General features: G+C 39.9%; 1 protein-coding gene across 2 annotated transcripts in view; it reads left to right on the top strand.

The window, feature by feature from the left end:
- The window catches only part of tln1 (talin 1), a 237,027-nt gene that overhangs the window by 202,859 nt on the left and 20,734 nt on the right, over positions 1 to 13,434 (top strand). For both annotated transcript variants that reach the window (XM_072252383.1, XM_072252384.1), the window contains exons 41-49: positions 1,065 to 1,235; positions 2,170 to 2,319; positions 2,954 to 3,055; positions 3,139 to 3,258; positions 3,656 to 3,802; positions 5,085 to 5,251; positions 6,667 to 6,850; positions 9,283 to 9,408; positions 12,520 to 12,636. In XM_072252383.1, the coding sequence (XP_072108484.1) occupies positions 1,065 to 1,235; positions 2,170 to 2,319; positions 2,954 to 3,055; positions 3,139 to 3,258; positions 3,656 to 3,802; positions 5,085 to 5,251; positions 6,667 to 6,850; positions 9,283 to 9,408; positions 12,520 to 12,636 (1,284 nt within the window). The remainder of the gene's footprint in view (positions 1 to 1,064; positions 1,236 to 2,169; positions 2,320 to 2,953; positions 3,056 to 3,138; positions 3,259 to 3,655; positions 3,803 to 5,084; positions 5,252 to 6,666; positions 6,851 to 9,282; positions 9,409 to 12,519; positions 12,637 to 13,434) is intronic.

Genomic DNA, 13,434 nt, shown 5'->3' on the forward strand with positions numbered 1-13,434 from the left:
ACTGTGGTGGTTTCCCATCGTCGTCTTCTGGGCAGTGTCTTTACAAGATGGGTGACCCCCAGCCGTTATCAGTGCTCTTCAGAGATTGCCTGGTGTCAGTGGTCGCATAACCAGGACTTGTGATATGCACCGCTCCTCATACAACTGTGCACCACTTACTCCCATGATTTCTCATGACCCTAATTGGGGGGCTAAGCAGGTGCTACACCTTGCCCAAGTATGACCTACATGCTAGCAGAGGGAAGAAGCACCTTACTCTTCCTTTGGTAGAGACATAGCTCCACTCCACCATCCCAATCATTATCACCAACTTTAATACTCAAACTACCACTACTACCATTGGGCAGGAGGTCCAGGAGCCTTAGGACCCAGACGACCAGTTTCAGGAACAGTTGTTATCCTACAACATTCAGACTCCTGAACCAGCGTGCATAACTTCAATCATCACAACCCTGGACTCTTCCACAATTTACAGACTCACTTTCAAGGACTTAAAACTTTAAGTTCTCAGTATTATTCACTTTTTATTTGCACAATTTGTCTTTTTTTGCAGTTTGGTAGCTTGTCCGTCTTTGTTTAGATAGAATTTTAAATAAATTCTGTTGAAGTTATTTATTTATTAAAATACTTGCAAGAAAAATTAACCTGAAGATAGTATATGGTAACATATATGGACTTCGATAATAAATTTACTTTGACTAATTGTTAAAGCCTAGAAGTAAAAACTATATACAAAATTAACTAACATTAATATTTAAAAGCAGCTCATACAAAATGCTGGAGGAACGCAGTAGGCAAGGCCATTAATTTTAAAATATTTAGAATTAATGTTTTAAATTTGTCTTTGATCTATTGCAAATAACCCATTATAACTACAGTGGAGTAGTGGTGAATTTAGTTCCTAAACTGCTGTGTTGTAGGTGTGCAAATAAGGCACAGATACCTCATGCCAAACACACAGTCTTCTCCATGGAAGAATTATTGGTTAATATTGATAAGTAGAATTAAGTGAATTAGAATGACTTCTGATTCATGGTTGGATACATTGTGTACAAATTTTACAGGTGGCCCAGATGGCAAGCTACTTCGAGCCACTAACCTTGGCTTCAATTGGTGCAGCATCAAAGGCAGTGAATCACCAACAACAGATGAACTTATTGGATCAAACGAAGACGCTAGCAGAATCTGCACTTCAGATGCTGTATACAGCTAAAGAAGCAGGTGGCAATCCAAAGGTAAGCAGCACGCTCAGGAATTTGTTGAGGCTTGTGGCCTTTTTTGTAAATGCATTCTTCATGCACGCAGTCCTTACGGTTTGAGGAACAAAGCAGAGAACATCATAGAAGAGGTTCTTGAAGTTAGTGCTTTGTAATCTTGAGAATCTGCAGCATATATTTAAATAGAGCTTTCAGAATATAATCTCCACATGGATTCTAACAAGCTTTGTGTTTAATGCATTAGAAAGGTGTCAAATGTCATTCGTTTTTCATTGTATTCTTTCTAAAATTCACACCAATGGCAATATAAGCACGTTTCAGAAACTTGCTAATAAACACTCAAGTTAGTGCAAGGCCAACAACTGCTATGCCTCCACTTGCACTGATTGTTAATAGCTCATCCACATTTGCAACAAGTCCAAAGAAATGCTAGTTTTGGTGGGTTGGTGTACAGAAGTGGTGTCTCGGGTGTATTGAGACTTTGTCAGATCCCATGTAGAGCGGGCACTGTGCTTCTCAAAATCTGTACTGACCCAGGAGAGGTAGAGCACGAATTACCCAGAATGCTATGGATTGTTGTAGGTGGGTCACACAGGAGCAGATTTTCAAAGTTATAAAAGGGCTTTGATTGTGGATGCAAAATGGTAGTTTTTATAAGTACAGGAGATTCTGCGGATGCTGGAAATCTTGAGCAGCAGACAAAATGCGGGAAGAACTCAGCAAGTCAGGCAGCATCTATAGAGGGGAGTAAACAGTTGACATTTTGAGCTGAGATCCTCCAACAGGAATGAGAAGGAAGGAGGAAGAATTATTTCATTCTCTAGGAGGTATAATGAAATAAAGAACTCTGGATTAAATTTGGGAAGAACTTTATAAATCTATAATGAAATTTATTGGAACTGTTACATTGGACTTTGTGGCATTAATTTACAAGTGTTTTATTTTCTTCTAGCAAGCAGCACAGACCCAAGATGCCTTGGAAGAGTCTGTGCAGATGATGAAGGAAGCAGTGGAGGACCTTTCAGGGACACTCAGCGATGCAGCCAGTGCTGCGGGTGTTGTGAGCGGAATGGTGGACTCCATCAACCAGGCCATTAACAAGGTGAGAGCCGCTGCCCTGGGTAGATCACACTGAGATCAGAGTGAGCAGATCTCACCTCCACCCCCGATGAAGGATCGAGATCCTTCTCCAGAAGGACTATAGTGCTTCAAGAAGGTGTTTACTGCCACACTTACAAGACCATTCAGGTTGATCATTCCAGTGAAGCCCATGAAAAAAGGTTAGGCATTATTAGAAAATTATTACCATTAGTTTTACCCAGCTCCAGGGATTCTAATGTAAAATTCATTTGGGTCTTTCTGGATTTAAGAAATGGGTAAGTGTAAAGGATTGTGGAAGTGGTATTTAATCATAATTGATATACTAACTCAATTATTTAATTATAAATGCACATTGCTGCTGCTTAGAAATGTGCTAATCAAATGTTTGGGTCAAAGGTTAATAATTATGTTGCAAATCAGGCAAATTACTGAATAGTAGAAAACTGTCCCGTTTAAGACAACAGAATCAATTAAAGCTGCCAAAAACCGTGAATTCTTCTCAACAATGTCATTTTTATTTTGCATTATGTACATCAGTTTTTTGGTGTTTTTTTTTTGAATTTGTGGTGTTAATCCACAGCTGTTTTAAGTGCATGTGGGTGGCAAGAGCTTAAATCTTTTTGCTCTACACATAGATTGATGAAAATGCTCCAGTGGAGCCTGAGGGATCATTTGTTGACTACCAGACCACCATGGTGAAGACTGCCAAAGCTATTGCAGTCACAGTTCAAGAAATGGTGAGTGCCTTTTACTTTAAGTTTCCATTTGAACTTAGCTATTGAGTCTGAATTGCTGTTTCTCATTTTCTGTATTTCCACAGGTTACTAAATCAACCACCAACCCAGATGAGCTGGGGACTTTGGCGAATCAGCTCACGAGTGACTATGGACAGCTAGCACAAGAAGCCAATCCTGCAGCCATTACAGCTGAAAATGAAGAGGTAACTTCACTAGAATAGGATTTGTGTTTAATGCAGTTACAATAATAATAACTTACTTATAGAGCACTTTTCATAACAGGCAGTGTAGCTTTACAATGGGATAAGGTGCAAACATGAGATTAAAAGGCAAAACGATGTTAGTTAAAAGCAAGGTAAAATAAATACAAAGTACAAAATTATTTCCCCATCTTTTTGATAATCCTTTTAGACGTAACCAAAATGCTTCAGTGTTTGGTAAAATCACAATTGTAGTACTAACTTGCTATCTTGATTTGATATTGTTTTAATTTTTATTGAGGCTTGATAAACATTAGATTACTGTGTTGTGATTATCTTAAATAAAATATCATTGTGGTGCTCTCAACAATCTTATAATCTGTTTAAAATTCACTCCTAGATTGGGAATCACATCAAGAACCGTGTGCAAGAACTGGGTCACAATTGTGCTTCATTGGTTCTCAAAGCTGGTTCACTCCAGTGCAGTCCCAGTGATGCCTTCACAAAGAAAGAACTCATTGAATGTGCTCGCAAAGTTTCTGAAAAGGTATTGAATTATCATCATATATTTTCAAAATGGAACGTCATGTGCATTTAGATATTCTTAATTCTCTTGGTGTTTAGCTCAGAAAACCATTGAACAATTTCCAACTGATGTATATAATATACTATAAAAGCACTTTGCATTGTAAAAGTACCTGGCTTGGTTTCCTACTGTCCGTGCTTGTTCATTGCAGATGCCAGCAGCAGCTCTTCTTGACCATTCACATTGTTCCTATTTCTGGACAGATACCAGCATTGTGACATGACCTAAGATTATAACAATTATCCTTGTAAGCTGATTCAGGTCTCGTGTTATGGCTTCATTGACTTTAAACACTGATTGCATTAACTTTGGGCAATTTGATTTGATTTATAGGCTGCCGTTTTGTGCAAGAGGCAAAAAAATGAGAGCTTTTACTAAAATCGGAATAACATTGATTTTAATATGCATAAGAAGTCATGCATATGTAATCCTACATTGATGTATCCATTACTTGTATCTAAAAGAGAAATAATTGGTCCTGGACCAGGTCAGAGGAAATAGCCTTGCAGCTTGCCTCAGATTTTTTAAATTCTTTGTTCAAAGCCCAAAAGTAGATAACATCAAGCTGAAAGAGAAAATTGCCAGATGTTGATGATGAAACGGCCATGATTTGGAACGAGGCTAAACACCATCCATCATTTCTTGAAATCTCAACTCAAAATCTTGACATAGGCACTTTAAGTTTACCTCTTTTAGACGAGCACTTCTAGCTCAGAATGCTTAATGTAAGTAAACTGCTTATTATCCAAGTCCTGGAGACACTTATAGCACCAGTTCCATCACTCTAACTCTCTTCTCCTCCTCCCCTCCATCAGTCCATCACCCACACACTCCCCCCACCCATTGTCCACCACCCTGTTCTTTTTTTCTATAGTCCACTGCTGTTTCCTATTGAATTCCATCTTCTTAAGCCCTTTGCTATTTCTTCCTATCACCTCCCAGCTTGTTGTATCATTCCCACTCTTTCTCCTCCCCCACCCCACCTGCCTGTTACCATACCTTGTCACCTGGATCCACCATCGTGAGCAACTCCTACTCCACTCCTCACCCCCCCCCCCAACATTTTTGTATCTTCCCTCCATCTTTCCAGTCTTGATTGAGGATGGCAACCAGAGACATTGACTGTCCACTCCCTTCCATGAATGCTGCTGGACCTGCTGAATTCCTCCAGCTCTGTCTGTGAGTTTATCCAAGTGCGTGCAAATTGCAAATCTATTTCCAAAACTGTTTCTTATTTTTCCAGATATCCCACGTGTTGGCAGCTTTGCAGGCAGGTAACCGTGGAACCCAGGCTTGCATTACTGCTGCCAGTACCGTATCTGGTATCATTGCCGACTTAGACACAACTATCATGTTCGCTACTGCAGGAACACTAAACCGAGAAAATGAGGAGACCTTCGCTGACCACAGGTAAAATTGTAGAGCAGATAATTTCAAGTATCTTGTATCTTAAAAGCCAGCAGTGTCTATAGCCAGTACTGAAGGTTCACGGGCTGACTTGTGAAAGATTGTTGTACTTTGTATCCAGTACCTTTATTCAGTGCTCAATATCTCACCATGTAAAGAATTGCAAATTAGGATTATTTTCTTACTGTCGAGGTGGCCATTCACTAGTTGGGTACTCTACCACCCCAAAATGATTCTAGGTCAAATGGTGTCGTAAGGAGTTCATCCAAAAGCTTTAAATTCCTCCAACCACCTTAAGCTTAATGGGGAGCTGCTGAGTTGAGGATGCAATGGACAAGCTTTCATATCAAACACAAAATAAAACCAATGTCACCAAGTTGTATGGGTTCACTTTACCATTAATAACAATATTTTAAACACACTTGGAAAGGTTTAGAGGCATATAGGCCAAGCACAGGCTGGTGGGACTAGGTAACATGAGCATCTTCATCAGCATAGACAAGTTGGGCCAAAGGACTAATTTCTGTGCTCTATTCCTCTGACTTTATATTGAACCTATCTCATATTAGACCGAACAACTATTTCATTAGGAATTTGAGGAGATTTGGTACATTGCCTAAAATATTAACACATTTCTACAGCTGTACAGTGGGGAGCATTCTAACTGGCTTCATCACTGTCTGGTATTTGTGGAGTTTGGGGGCTGGGGGGGTGGGTGTTACTGCACAGGATCATAGCAAGCTGCAGAGAGTTGTAAAACTTAGTCAGTTCCATCATGGACACTAGCCTCCATAAGTATCCAGGACATCTTCAAGGATCGGTGTCTTAGAAAAGGTAGCATTCGTCATCAAGGACCCCCACCATCCAGGCCATGCCCTCTTCTCATTGCTACCATTGGGAAGGAAGTGCAGAAGCCTGAAGGCACACACTCAATGATTCAGGAACAGCTTCGTCCCTTCTGTCATCTGATTTCTGAGTGGACATTGAGCCCATAAACACTACCTCACTACTTTTTTTTAATTTCTATTTTTGCACTACTTATTTAATTGAACTATTTTATATATTCTGATTCTGGTATAGAAATTATGTGTTAAGGCACACTCAACATATTATGCAGCACCTGTGCAGAAAAATCCAGTTAATGTTCAGTTTATCTGATCTCAGGAATCTACGATATATGGTATTTGGACCTTATGTTAGTGTTTATATTAGGCAGGGTTTAAATGGATTTCTGGGTTAGCCTTTGTTCTTGTACAAACTTAAGGTTTTTGAGATCAAATGTTAGCTGATCCTTTCCACCAGAAGTCTCATAAATCAGACTTGAATCAGTATTGAAATGCATGTTGATAAATTTCTCTGAAAGAGAACTAAATGACTGTCATTCACAACTGTGTCGGTTATTTTCACAATCACTTTAGGGAAAACATTCTGAAAACTGCCAAAGCTCTGGTGGAAGACACAAAGCTACTTGTATCGGGAGCCGCTGCAAGTCAGGAGAAGTTGGCGCATGCGGCCCAGTCCTCAGTTGTCACAATTACTCGACTGGCCGATGTGGTGAAATTAGGAGCTGCAAGTTTGGGCTCAGATGATCCTGAAACACAGGTCAAAATGTTTTCTGTGCATTTTATCCCTTTGATCCCATTGTATCATTATCCTGCTTCTAAGAAGCAATTCCAGTTAATTACATAATCTGTTTGCTGCAAAAATAAAATTTGGGTTTACAGAAAACTTAAGTGTTGAATGGGTCAGGAGGGCATATTATTGGCACAATGCTGAATAGAAAGATTAAACTGTCAGCTCCACGCGCCAGTTTACCCACAAAATAAAACAAATTAGACTGGTTTCTAGAGCGAGAGACAGACTGCACTTCAAGTTCAAGTAATTGTCATACATGAATACAGGCAAATGAAGCAGCGTTACTCTGCGGCCAAGGCACAAAACACAGTACCAACAGTCATACACAGCAGAAGGTACATATAGCACATATAAAATAGTCCCAAGATCCTCAGTCCATGAATGTTGCAAAAATGTTTACATTTATCTTTGGCAAAGATTCTTAACAAAAAACACCCCAAAATGAAAGAATCAATTTTCAAGTGCAGAGCATATTGTAGGAAATCTTCTAGTTAATTTATCAATTAAGCTGGAAAACCAACCTGACATTTTTCATGAATACTAAATCTTTTTAAAAAAAAAAGAACATGAAAATAAGAGCAGGAATAGGTCATAGGGCTCTTCAGGCCTTCCCCACATTTGAGTGTGCAAATTCATCTTTTGTATGGTGGTGTTGATAGCACTAACCGGTTTGCAGTCCTAGTTAGCTTGCCTTTATTTTTCTCTGAAGCACCGTGGAAATATTATGCTATTTTAAAGATACTAAATAACTGCAAGTTGTTGGTGGTGTCATTGAACCAGAGCACCAATGAATGACTAGGGGATATCTTTAACTTCAAGATTGGGAAAAAAAAAAATACAGCTGGTAGCAAAACCATAATTCTAATTAATTCAAGAAATGCAGGATGAAAGTCCTGACGAAGGGTCTCGGCCTGAAACGTCGACTATACCTCTTCCTAGAGATACTGCCTGGCCTGCTGCGTTCACCAGCAACTTTGATGTGTGTTGCTTGTTATTCTAATTAATTTGCAGGTGGTGGCCGTCACTGTAAGGTAACCATATGTTACCACTTCGTTTTCTTTCTTTAATGAAATGATAATCAACCTTTGGGAAGGTGTGGGAGTACTTCTAGTACAAGTGGTCCATGTATTGATTGTGGTCCCTCAGTACCATTGTTGATCAAATTTGCTAGATGAACTAATTGTTAACTTAAACCCATCAACTTCCGCAGTGTTGTTCCCTCCCATAAAGGCTAAATATTAACAATCGATAATCTGCCTTTTCCCTTTTTGTACTGATGGATTCTAGACAACTCTTTTCCCTTGAGTTAACCAATCAACTCTGAAGCTTGGTCTGCCATTTAATAAGATCATGACTAAAACAACCTTAGCCTGAAAACTGCCTACCTATTTTCTTGGCAGAGCATTTGACTCATTTATTTTGTATATCTGATATTCTCTACCTGGGATATATGCAATAATCCACAGCTTTCTGGACAAGAGAATTTCAAAAGTTTCACGATCCTCCAGGAAATTTCTAATTTGTTTAAAATGGTCAACCCCTTATTCTGAAATGACTCTGCCTAGTTCCTGGTGAACTTGCTGTGCTTACTATGCTTACTATAGGAAACCCACAGAAGACAGTAGAAAGTTTACTTTTACACAAGCTTCAAAGTGATTGCCTTTTCTGGTGTTCGTTGAAGTACTGTTCAAAATCAAAGTATCTCTAGACATTAACCTGACCAGTTTTAACAGTGCCAAAAATCTAGCTTGTGAAAGTTGGACAGTGAAAGGCAATGCAGCAGTTAGTGCAGTCACTTTACAGCACCAGCAGTCACCGATTAGGGTTTGATTCCCACCGATGTCTGTAAGGAGTTTGTATGTTCTCCCTGTGGCTGGGTGGATTTCTTCTGGAGACTCCAGTTTCCTCCCACGTTCCAAAAAAGGTATAGTTAGGATTAGTGAGTTGTGGGCATGCTGTGTTGGCACTGAAAGTGTGGTGACACTTGCAGTCTGCCTCCAGCACAATCCTTGCCGATTTGATGTAAATGACACATTTCGCCATATGTTTCAATGTATGTGACAAATAAAGCTAATCTTTACTGCTTTGACTATTGTACCAACACTTTCTCAAATTAAGGTCAGCATTGCAAAGTAGAGTTTTCATATGTTGTTCCATAATTCATTTTTGTGATACAACACGATGAATTTTGTCAAGTCATTTTACTATAATGTTTCCACTTGATATGCATAGTATTTTACCAATTTAGTTGTTAACCATCCAAGAGTTAGCCTGGATCTCTTCGATGTGTCACTTCATTCAATTTCCTTATAAGGGTTGCAGTTGCAATTGATTTTTTTAATATGGATAATGTATAGTAAAGTTTGTTTTTGTAATCTCCCTGTCATTACTTTATTCAGGTTGTATTAATCAATGCAGTGAAAGATGTGGCAAAGGCCTTGGCTGATCTCATTAGTGCCACAAAGGGTGCATCAGGAAAGGCTTCAGATGATCCATCCATGTATAATCTCAAGAATGCTGCTAAGGTAGATACAGAATAAAGATCAGTGTTTATTGTATTTCAGCAACTGTCATTAAATGTTCTCTCGGACCAGGTGACCATTTTGTGGAGCATCTGCACACTGTTAGCTATGGCCATCCAGAGCTTCGGACTGAGGGTAATTTCAGCTTCCCATCCTGAGCCCTCTGTCTGCTGCTGTCTGCCATGGTGAAGACAAATACAAATTTGAAGATCAACGCTTCATATTCCACTTGGGAACCCTGTAGTCCAAAGGTGTGAACACTGAGTTTTCCAGTTTCACCTAACCCACGCTCCTGTGTTCCTTTCTATTCCAACCAGTCCATCTTGGTTGTCTGTCCATTCCCTCCCCCTCTTCCAGTCCCTAGATTCAACACCCTGCCCTACTTGGTTCCATTTACCCCTCACATATATACCAAACCACCTGGCTTTCTTCTCCCTCTGTCTAGCCATCCTATCCACTCTCCCACCTTGTTTCACCTATGTATTATCGCTCCCTATTTGGTTCCAAATCATCTCCTATTCCTTCTCCTGTCTGGTGGCTCCATTTCTTCAATTTATATTTCCTTATTTGTTTCCATCTACCAGCCAGCAGCTCCTGTCTCAAATTTTCCCCACCCCTTGCCCTCCCTTCCTGGCTCCACTGTTTATGATTCCCTCCCACCTCTCCAAATTCCACCTGTCACACAGCAGCTTTTCTCATCCCTCCATGTCGCCTCTTTATTCTGGCTACCTTCCTACTACAGTCTTGGTGCATGTTCTTGGCGCAAAGGGTCAACCATACCTTTGCTTCCACAGAACATAGAATTCTACAGCACATTACAGGCCCCTCAGCTCACAATGTTGTGCTGATCGTGTAACCTACTCAGGAATCTGCCTAAATTTACCCTACTGCATAGCCCTCTATTTTTCTAAGCTCCATGTACCTATCTAAGAGTCTCTTAAACGACCTTGTTGTATCCGCCTCCACCACCGTCGTTGGCAGCCCATTCCACACACCCACCAATCTCTGTGTGGAAAAACTTAGCCCCGACATCCCCTGTGTACCTACTTCCAAGCACCCTAAAACTTTGTTCCCTTGTGTGAGCCATTTCAGTCCTGGGAAAAAGCCTCCGGCTATCCGCATGAACAATCCTCTCATCATCTTATACACCTCTATCAGATCACCTCTCATCCTCCGTCGCTCCGAGGAGAAAAGGCCGAGTTCACTCGATCTATTCTCATAAGGCATGCTCTCCAATCCAGGCAACATCCTTGTAAATCTCCTCTGCACTCTCTCTATAGTATCCACATCCTTCCTGTAGTGAGATGACCAGAACCGAACACAGATACTGTTTGAGTTTCTTCAGCAGTTTTATTTTTTTATATATCAGAATCCAGACTCCAGCAACTGCTATCTCTCATCTCTCTATTAAATATTCTCCATCACTCCCTCCCTATCGCAAATATTATTCCTGAAGATCTTAATTAACTGTAGAATTTATGTCACTGATGATTAGACATTTGATACGTTGCTGTCATAGCTGTTTGTGATGCACACAATGATACCACACTGCTCGACAATGCAGGCTGATTCGTGTCTTCATCACAAGGACATAAGACTTAGCAACAGAATTAGGCCATTCAGCCCATTGAGTCTATGCCACCATTCCATCATGGCTGATACCAGGTCCCACCCAATCCATACACCTGCCTTCTCACCATATCCTTGGATGCCCTGGGCAATCAGGAAGCGATCAACTTCAGCCTTAAATGCACCCTGGCTTCCACCGCAGTCTGTGGCAGAGCATTCCACAGGGTTACTACTCTCTGGCTTAAAAAAAAATTCCTCCTTGCCTCTGTTTTAAAGGGTCACCCCTCAATTTTGAGGCTGTGCCCTCTAGTTCTGGATACCCCCACCGCGGGAAACATCCTCTCCCTATCTAGTCCTCTCAACATTTGGTAGGTTTCAATGAGATCCCCCCCAGCATTCTTCTAATGTCCAGTGACTATAGGCCCAAAGCTGCCAAATGCTCCTCATATGTTAACCCCTTCATTCCTGGAATAATCCTCGTGAACCTCCTCTGGACTCTTTCCAACGACAACACATCCTTTCTGAGATATGGGGCCCAAAACTGTTGACAAGACTCAAGTGCAGCCTGACTAGTCTCTTTTATAAAGGCTCAGCATTATATCGTTGTTTTTATGTTCTGTTCTCCTTGAAATAAATGTCAACGTTGCATTTGCTGCCTTTACCACCAACTCAATCTGTGAATTAAACTTCTAGGAGGCTTGCACAGGTACTCCTAAGTCCCTCTGCACCTCTGATTTTTGAACCTTCTCCCCATTTAACAGTCTGCACTATTGTTCCTTTTACCGAAATGCATTATACATTTAATGTATAATTATAGTGTACTATTATAGTTAGTAGTCTGGATCAGTTGGCAGCAAGTTTGGAAGTGAGATGGAACAACGATTTCAAAAGCAAAATTGGATAGGCTGTATAGGGAAATGGGCTTGTAAAACTAACACTGGTAAGTGTTGCAATGTGGATGTGACTAGATAGTTCCTCAGAGAGGAAATGAGTTGACAAAGTAGCCGCCTTCTGTGACTCTGAACTGGTATCTAAAGTCAATGAAACTATAAATGGCGTAAATCTTAATCCCTGTGAAGAGTTTTAACTTGTGAACCCATCCCTGTAATGAAAATACAACTCCAGACAAATCCTATGATAATCTACCAAGTGCAGTGTTCTTACACTTCACTGCTTCCTCTGTACTGAAAAAATGTGAATCACTTGCACTTTGCTTAAAGACCACCCAAAAAGTACCGTGTGAATATTCCTCTTGGTGTTGTGGGTGACCTTCAAAGTATTGTGCTTTAGTAGGCAAACATTTATGATTGATTATTGTAGTAATCTTTATGATATTAATGTCCTCTCCCTGAACAAAAAGAAGTCTCCAAGCTACTGATTCAACAGATGTCTCTGCTTAATTTTTGGCCTGGAGTTCATTCCGTGAAAATAAATGTTTTAGAATTAAATGAAAAGTAGAGTTCATTTGAAAATTGCATTTCCATCAAGAAGAATTATCTCAATCATATAGCTCTTAGATTGACACACTATCTTTGCTCTTATTAGGTTATGGTCACCAATGTGACTTCACTTTTGAAGACTGTAAAGGCTGTAGAAGATGAAGCCACCAGAGGCACAAGAGCTCTGGAAGCAACAATTGAACACATCCGTCAAGAACTTGCAGTACGTATTGTACAGTTAGTCACTTGTAAGAAAGACTAGCTCAGCTTATCATTGCGAGCTAGTCACGATTCCACTGATTAAGCTATTTGTTGGGTCTACATTTCTTGACTTATAATTCATTAAATCTTTTAGTAGTTTTTGTTCAAAAAGTGGCAATTCTATATATTATGTTTAAAATACTTACTTATTCATTGGAGGAAAACAGTAATAGCATCACCCCTGATGAAGGTGGTGGAGTTTGTCATCGAAATGTTGGTTCAAAACAATACAGGTACCAGGCTGGAAGGTTAAGTAGGGGTTATTCATCACGTACGCCAAGAAAGCACTAGATCCTTTTTCATAACAGTAATGTGTAAAATTTGAATAGTGAACAGAAACAATAAGTTGTAACAGTTTAAAAGGAGTGGTTTAGCATTTTAAAATGCAGGAACTCTGAGTAAAAGGAAAAACACCAGAAGAGCAATATTAGAGGGAAATAAAATTGGAATAAAATCAGAGCAAGAACAGAAGTGGCAACAGTCAGTAAATATTCAACTTAATTCATGTATAGCTTATACTAGGTTGAATAGCTATTACAGAATTGTTGACAAAAATGACCATTGGCTTCGATAAGTAAACTTCAAATAAAACATGAAAGGATTTGAGCAGAATACTGGATAATTACCCAGGATTTTAAGGAACATCAGCTTGAGAAGTTGAGCTGGAGTCTAGGCTATGAAGTCTATGGAACCAAAAATTTGCCTGGGCACCAGAACAAGTGGCAAACATACCATTAATTTGGCCTAGTTAGTGGTCTGG

This window comes from Mobula birostris, chromosome 3 (genome assembly GCF_030028105.1).
Source record: "Mobula birostris isolate sMobBir1 chromosome 3, sMobBir1.hap1, whole genome shotgun sequence".
In the NCBI taxonomy this organism is placed as follows: Eukaryota; Metazoa; Chordata; class Chondrichthyes; order Myliobatiformes; family Myliobatidae; genus Mobula; species Mobula birostris.